We start from the raw sequence: 8,650 nt of genomic DNA on the forward strand, positions 1-8,650 counted from the left end.
GGAGGCTGAGGCCCTGAAAAGGCAGGGGAAGCCTGTGTGCAGGTGGTCCATTGCCCCACGGTGCGCAGTGGACAGCTGCAGTAGTGCAGTCAGAGTTCTGTCCTATGCATAATTTTACAGACTTCAATCATTTCCCCCCTCAGACGTCTCCTCTCCAAACTAAAGAGTCCCAAACGCTGCAGCCTCTCCTCATAAGGAAGGTGCTCCAGTCCCTCAATCATCCTCGTTGCCCTTCTCTGCACTTTTTCTATCTCTTCGATATCCTTTTTGAGATGTGGTGACCAGAACTGAACACAGTACTCCAAGTCCGGTCGCACCACTGCTTTATATAAGGGCATGACAATCCTTGCAGTTTTATTATCAACTCCTTTCCTAATTATCCCCAGCATAGAGTTTGCCTTTTCCACATGACTAAGCGGGTGTACCTGTACCTACAAGAGTTGTTCCTAAACCTGACTGGCCCAAGGGTAGTCTGATCTTGTCAGATCTCAGAAGCTAAGCAGGGTTGGCTGTGGTTAATAAGAACATAAGAACTAGCCTGCTGGATCAGACCAGAGTCCATCTAGTCCAGCACTCTGCTACTCGATATCATTTTTGAAATGTGGCAACCAGAACTGAACACAGTACTCCAAGTGCGGTCACACCACGGCTTTATATAAGGGCATGACAATCTTTGCAGTTTTATTATCAATTCCTTATTTATATTTGTACTTTTATGGTGCAACTCCATTGCTTGCAAAGCCTGACTTGGATCGCCCAAGCTAGCCTGATATCATCAGATTTCAGAGGCTGAGCATGATCAACCCTGGTTAGTACTTGAATGGGAGACCACCCAACAAATCCAGGGCTGCTACACAGAGGTAGTAAATGGCAACCACCTCTGGTCATCTCTGGTCTTGAAAATCCCATGAGAGGTTGCCACTTTTCACCAGCACTCCAAAGCTCTGTGGAGAATTTTCCCTAGGCTTGGAGATTCAGGTGCAACAAATACTGGATTCACCCCAAATATGGGCGAATTCGGGCATATTCGGGCCAAAATCAGTCGTTTATGTTCTGCCCGAATATGAATGAATCCGAATGCAAAGTATTCGGGCTTTTTTTGGGATATTTTTGGTGTTTTTTGATGTTTCAGCCTGCAGGGGACGCATTTTTAAAGCTAGCGGCTTGTTTTGGGGGTTCAATTTTATGGGCCCCCAAAAGGCTTATTTTGTTTCCCTGCTTCTGCACATGAACCCTGCTGGCTGAGTTCTCTCAGAACTCTCTTAACCCACCCCATCCCACCACCTCCAGAAGCAAAGCTCACCAAGACTGGATGCTATTTTCAGGAGGCCTCCTGGAGCCACCTTGGAAGTCTGGTGCCTCTGTCTTCAAAAATGTACAGCCTGCTTACACACTCAGAAATTCCTCACTGGCTACAAGGGAGCCAATGCAGTGCAGAGCAAAGAATCTTGGGCAATTTCTTGGGGTGCCTGTTAGGGGTGTGTTTATGGACCCTCAAAGGGGTAGTCCCTATCTCCTTTCAGCTCCCATTGGAAACAATGGGGGATGGGGCACACCCTTTGGCAGTGCATAACTTTAGATCCCCTTAACCAAACCTCACCAAACTCAGGTAATATCATCAGGACAGTCTCCAGATGATACCCTGAAATTTAGGTGCCACTAGCTTTACAAATGCATCCCCTGTAGGCTAAAATGCAAAAACTCCCAAAATACAAAAAAAAATCGACCTGAATTTTTGGGGTATATCCGAATATGTTATTTCTTTCATTTGGGCATACAGATAATTTTATCCCTGAATAAATACAAATTCAAATTTTATTGAATTTCTAGGGTATTGCCTAATCATCACTGTGTGGAAGCAGCCAAAAACTCATGGGAGGAGAAACATCTCTTACCTGTGGATGCTGGTAGGGCCCTAGCATTGTCGCGATCCCCAACGAGAGGGTGGCTGTTGGTCCTTCGATGACGGCTATGAGCTTGTGACCTCCTCCACAGTGGTAATTGGGCACCACTTTCCTCGTTACTGCAAGAAGCTCCCAAATGCCCCCTTGCGCCATATCGTCCCTGAAGACAGAGTCGTAGATGTGGAACCCCAAAGATGTGTTGGGTAAGAGGTGTGGGCTTCGGTTGATTTCCTCCACGGCATGGACAAAGACCAGGAGGTGAGGGTAGGTTTCGTAGTCCAATCTGGCAGGAGAGGAAAAAGTGATGAATCAGTAATAGCAAAAGATCAGCACTTTGTGGAACAGTGGAGGGAAGCACCTTGTGTCTCAGCCAACTCATGGCAACCCCGTACGGTTTTCAAGGCAAGAGATGTTCAGGGATGTATTGTGGGTTTTATGGGCTGTGTGTCCATGGTCTAGTAGGTTTTGTTCCTAGTAGGCTTTGTTCCTAATGTTTCATATGCATCTATGGTTGGCATCTTTAGAGGTATGTCCCTGTAAGATGTGTTTCCATTGTGGCACATGATGGGGAGAAACACTTCTCACCATGACATACCTCTGAAGATGCCAGACAGAGGCTTTTGACAAAGTTCCTCATCAGACACTGTTGAGAAAACTCAGCAATGAAGGAATAAGAGGGGAAGTCCTCCTATGGATTAAAAACTGGGTGAGGAACAGGAAACAAAGGGTGGGTATAAATGGGAAGTTCTCACAATGGAGAGATGTAGGGAGTGGTGTCCCCCAAGGATCCGTTTTGGGACCAAAACTTATTCTTATTTTGGGACCAAGACTTAACTTATTCATAAATGACCTGGAAGTAGGGGTGGGTAACGTGGTGGCCAAGTTTGCAGATGATACTGAATTATGTAGGGTGGTGAGAACCACAAAGGATTGCAAAGAGCTCCAAGCGGACCTTAATAAATTAGGTGATTGGGCTAAGAAATGGCAAATGCAGTTCAATGTAGCAAAATGCAAAGTGATGCACATAGGGGCAAAAAATCCAAACTTCACATACATGTTACAAGGGTCAGTGCTATCAGTCACAGACCAGGAAAGGGATTTGGGCATCTTAGTTGATAGTTCCATGGGAATGTCAACTCAATGCATGGCAGCTGTGAAAAAGGCAAACTCTATGCTGGGGATAATTAGGAAAGGATTGATAATAAAACTGCAAGGATTGTCATGCCCTTATATAAAGCAGTGGTGCGACCGCACTTGGAGTACTGTGTTCAGTTCTGGTCGCCACATCTCAAAAAGGATATCGAAGGGATAGAAAAAGTGCAGAGAAGGGCAACGAGGATGATTGAAGGATTGGAGCACCTTCCCTATGAGGAGAGGCTGCAGCGTTTGGGACTCTTTAGTTTGGAGAGGAGGTGTCTGAGGGGGGAGATAATTGAGGTCTATATAATTATGCATGGGGTAGGAAGTGCCTACAGAAAGAGAAATTTTTTTCTCTCTTTCTCACAATACTAGAACCAGGGGGCATTCATTGAAAGTGCTGGGGGGAAGAATTAGGACTAATAAAAGGAAACACTTCTTCACACAACGTGTGATTGGTGTTTGGAATATGCTGCCACAGGAGGTGGTGATGGCCACTAACCTGGATAGCTTTAAAAAGGGCTTAGACAGATTTATGGAGAAGTCGATCTATGACTACCAATCTTGATCCTCCTTGATCTCAGATTGCAAATGCCTTAGCAGACCAGGTATTCGGGAGCAGCAGCAGCAGCAGAAGGCCATTGCTTTCACATCCTACACGTGAGCTCCCAAAGGCACCAGGTGGGCCACTGCGAGTAGCAGAGTGCTGGACTAGATGGACTCTGGTCTGATCCAGCAGGCTAGTTCTTATGTTCTTATGCAGGCAAAACATTCGGAGCAAAAACTACCAGACCACAGCCACATAGCCCGGAAAACCCACAATACCTAAGCAAGGTCGGCTGCAGTTAGTACTTGGATGGGAGACCACCAAGAAAGACTACTGTTATGCAGAGGAAAGCCCTGCCAACCCACTTCTGTTCCTTTCTTGCTTTGGACTACCTCAAGATGGGGTCTGTCAAGAGAGATGGTCAGTTGATTCCGGCCATGAAAGCCTTCGACAAGACCTTGCCTAGCTTCTGAGTTCTGATGAGATCAGGTTAGCCTGGCCTACGAAGGCTCCTTAAAGGCTCAAGACCAGTGATAAATGTTGGTGACCTGACTGTTCTAGCCCTGCCCTTCAGTGAGAAAAGAGAGGCACCCACCTCTCTCGTTCCCTGGGAAAATAATAAGGCTTGCTAAAGTTGAAATCATATTTGGGAGGTTTGGTCAAGGGAATGAAGCCCCCAATGATCCTGTCTCCTTCCTTGTAGTAGCCTCGATAGCGGTTCCCCCTGAGGGTACAAATGGGCCATTTTGGCACTCCATCAGCCTCAAGAAACAGCAGCACAAATAGAATCCAGCCAAATAGCATCGTCAGTTTTTGTCTGGGCGTAGATTTCCCTGGTTCCTTAGTTCTGACATCATGCTACCTAAAGGAAACATGTTGATTTTGTCAAGCAAATATACATATAATTTCCGAAACACAATAACCATTCATCTTCAGCTATTTTTTTACATGTAAAATATTCTCTTGTGAAATGACCCTGTCATTCTAACCAGTCCAGATTCAGAATATTTAAAATATTTAAAGCATCTGCAGTGCAAAGAGAGGGGACCTACAGGGGAAAGAACAATTTGTGGATGAAAAGGACATAGGAAAATTAAAAGAAGGCAAATTAAAAGAAAGCAACTAGAGTGGAAAGAGAACCAGGGCAGTAAGTAACACCGAATAGCCAATAAACAGCAACCAGATCAAGAAGGAAAGGACAGTGGAGAGAGGCGTGACCACAATCACTTTCTTAGATCAGAGGCTTCCCTAGCAGGGGAGAGCTTCCTCCGTGGGACTCTGCACGGGCTCAGAGATTGCTTTAAACTGCACATCAACCTTTTAGAAACATTGAACGAGACACAAAATTTACAATTCAGAATAAGATGCACAGTTCCAAAAGGACATTTCTGGGTTCATGTTTTATTTGTTCCTCGAAACGCTTTGACAGTAAAAAAGGAGTTGCAGAGATTACAACTATAGATTAGTACATTTGTTGTAGGAACTTCCAACATTGTACAGCATTAGTTGTAATATACTTCTTGAACTTTGGTAGCATGAACAGAGTTATACCTTTGTAAACATTGCATTTAAATTGAGAAACATCAAACTTTTCTCTGTTAGTTCTTACTTTCAAAAGTCCATTATCCTTCAAAACTACTCACCATCAGTTCAATTTTGTTCTTTTTTTAATCTATATAGTCTGTCATAGGTTTCCAACTGTCCAAAAATTTATTCAAATCCCTTTCTTTAAGCAATGGTGTAAGCTTGGCCAAAAGAACATTTCTGTGGTACAAAAATTTCAAGTCATGAAAAAGTTTTAATGGTTTAAAAAGTAATTGCTAAGCATCCAATCAGACTTAGAAAAAAAAGATCCAGCCATGTGCAATATGTAACAAATCTGAGTTGACAAATCCAGATTACATGAGTACAGTCTTGTCTGTGCCTCTTAAACCTGCTTCCACAATTAAAAAAAAAAGGAATTCTAAAGCTCAAAGATTACTTACTTTCAGCTGTGGAAATCCATTCAAGACAATCTCTCTCTCTTTCTTGGTCAAGGGACGAACATTGCCTACAATTCCTTAAAGTGTGGCTGTGAGGAAAAGCAGGCTTGAACTGAAAAGAACGCTCTTAAAATGTAATGGACTAATTTAACCATCAAGGCGTTTAGCAATATTCACAGTGGGTGCTCAGCACCAATCTGGCTGAGAAAGGAGGGTATTTATCACTTAATGTTCTACCAAGATTTCAGATCAAAGCACTAGCCCCCAGATTCGGCCCAAACTCCTCAGGCCAGAGCTGGAAACTCCAAAACACCTCTCTGTCCCATGGTAGAAATAATAATCATAATTCAACAAATGCCAATTGGCTCACCTTTAATGGGGCCTCAACAGAGGATGGGCATCAGAGCCCATTTTTGTACAATGATGCTAATACGCTTTTGGGGATGAGGTCGAAATCACCAATAGAGACATAAACTGGGAGGAAAATGCTCTTGCACACCAGGGCCCTGAGGAAAATAGTCATCATGAAAGAAGTAACTTTGACAAACATGTTTTCCAGTCTATAGTCTGGGGGGAAAGTTTGTTCTCTGAGTTGGAGGCAGCTGTGAAGCTACGGCCAGTACCGTTGGGAAGAGGGCAAAACTTTTGCCTGCCATTGCATATTTTTCAAAAGAAGGGGGGGGGGGATGGAATTGATGCATAGACCAAAGCCATGTGGAAATTAATGACACCTAAAGCAACAAAGAGAGGCCACTATGTTTTTTTTTTAAAAAATTGTCATTTATATCCCATCATATCTTCAAGACTCAAGGCTGTTTACAATAAAACATATAAAATGAATACAATAAATACAATAAATATAAAACATTGAAACATCATAAATATCTAATATCTAAAACAAATGCAAATAGATGGTGTAAAAGTCCAACATGTGGGGCATACAAAAACAGGTGCATATGTCGTATTCGAAGGAGGACCAGAGGTAATTTAGGAAGAAAGGGGATGTCCGGCTGGCTCGACAGAGAAGGCCTTCTGGAACAGCTGTGTTTTGCAGGCCTTGTGCAACTGAAACAGACTTTGCAGGGCCCGGATTTCACTAGGAAGAGCTTTCCACTGGGCCGGGGCCATTAAAGCCCCGGCCCATGTTGAAGCCAGCCACACAGCCCCGGGGGCCAGGACATCCAACAAATCTCTCTCCACAGAATAGAGGGGTCTCCAATGGCAATATGGGGAGAGGCGGTCACACTGAGCCCTTTGGAGGTGGGTGGTATATGAAGTCGAAATAACTAGACGGATGGGTGGGCGGGTGGCTGGGTGGATGATGGATGATAGAACGGCAGGCAGGCAGGCAGGCAGGCAGGCAGGCAGGCAGGCAGATAGATAGATAGATAGATAGATAGATAGATAGATAGATAGATAGATAGATAGATAGATAGATAGATAGATAGATAGATAGATAGATAGATAGATAGATAGATAGATAGATAGATAGATAGATAGATAGATAGATAGATAGATAGATAGATAGATAGATACGCAGGTCCAAGACCAGTAAACGGCCTTAAGGTTAATACCAAAACGTTGAAGACGATCCAGTACTCATCAGGCAGCCAGTGTAGCTCTCTCAAGACATATGTAATATGGTCCCTGCTAGAAGCTCCAGTTAAGAGCCTAGTCAAGTGGCTGTGAGCTATACAAGTTTCAACTTCCGGATTGATTTCAAAGACAGGCCAGTGAAGAGCGAATTGCAGTACTTTAATCTAGAGGTGACTGTTGCATGGATTACTATAGCCAGGTTGGTTCAGGATAGGTAGGCGGCCAGCTGCAGCGCTTGATGCAGATGGAAAGAGGCAGACCGAACTGTCTTGATGACCTGGTCTTCCAACAAAAGAGTGGAGTCCAGAGTCACCCGCAGGCTCCTTACTGATGAGGCAAGATGGAGGGCCTCACAATTCAAGGCTGGCAGCTGGAAATTCCCCGGCCACTCCCCCCGACCGAGCCACAGAACCTCCATCTTTGGTGGATTCAATTTCAGCCTGCTTGGACCCAACCAACCAGCTACGGCCTCCAAACAGTGCAGGGGAGCAGGGGGAGGAGAAGGAGAAGAAGAACCCCCCCTTTCTCTCCTGAAAGGAGACTCAAAGGTGCTTACAATCTCCTTTCCCTCCTCCCCCCACAACAGGGGGGTGGGGCTGAGAATGCTCCAAAGAGCTGTGACTAGCCCAAGGTCACCCAGCTAGTGTGTGTTGGAGTGTACAGGCTAATCTAGTTCCCCAGATTAGCTTCCACAGCTCAAGTGGCAGAGTGGGGAATCCTGTGGCATATCTGGGTGTGTACCTGCTGCGAGGCTTCTCACCCCGCTCGTAGTTCCCCACAGCTGCCCAGCTTTTCCCTTTACTCGAATCAGGGCCTGTGCGGGAGACCCCGAATGGTTCCCCACAAGCCCAGGGCTTTCCCATTAGCACCATGAGCTCTTCCGCAATCTCTTGCACACATGCGTGGGCAGCCGCTGTTTCCCGCGTTTGGATTTGCTGAATCTCACCCCATTCCCCCCACTCATTTTCAGTACTTTTAAAAATGTTTGAAACAGAACACAGGCAGGCACTGAGAATCAGCGCCCTCGCCCCCTCCCCCCCCTCCATCTGGCTTTACAAGCACAATCACCAGCTGTCTTCCCCCCTGCAAACTGCTCACGTGTGCAGGAGAATTGCCAGCTGGCTTCCCCCACTGCAAACTGCTCACGTGTGCAGGAGAATCGCCAGCCGGCTCCCCCCCCCCCCCGCAAACTGCTTGTGTGTGAGAAAGAATCACTGACCAACTTCCCCCCTTTGAACTTCGTGCACGTGCGAGAAAATCGCCATGTCCACCCCTTGCAAAGTCCTCATGGGCGGCGGGAGGGCAAAGGGGGGTGCCGTTTGATGAGGCGGGCCAGAGCAGTAAGCTGGGGAAAGTGGGCCCAGTTCTGCTGCTGAGGAGTTCCATTAGACCCATGTAATCCTCTGTGTAGAATGGGGCAGGTTTTTTTGCTTGCCGTGATGATCAGTCAGGAGGTGGGAGGGGCGCGTGACCACCAGAGAGGG

At 45.8% G+C, this 8,650-nt stretch overlaps 1 protein-coding gene across 1 annotated transcript in view; it reads right to left on the bottom strand.

Moving 5' to 3' along the window:
- LOC125436750 (vomeronasal type-2 receptor 26-like) overlaps positions 1 to 2,057 on the bottom strand; it is a 63,745-nt gene extending 61,688 nt beyond the window's left edge. Inside the window, exon 1 of the mRNA XM_048504008.1 lies at positions 1,896 to 2,057. Coding sequence (XP_048359965.1) covers positions 1,896 to 2,057 — 162 coding nt within the window. The remainder of the gene's footprint in view (positions 1 to 1,895) is intronic.
- Positions 2,058 to 8,650: the final 6,593 nt, after the last annotated feature.

The sequence above is a fragment of the Sphaerodactylus townsendi genome, linkage group LG01 (genome assembly GCF_021028975.2).
Source record: "Sphaerodactylus townsendi isolate TG3544 linkage group LG01, MPM_Stown_v2.3, whole genome shotgun sequence".
Lineage (NCBI taxonomy): Eukaryota > Metazoa > Chordata > Lepidosauria > Squamata > Sphaerodactylidae > Sphaerodactylus > Sphaerodactylus townsendi.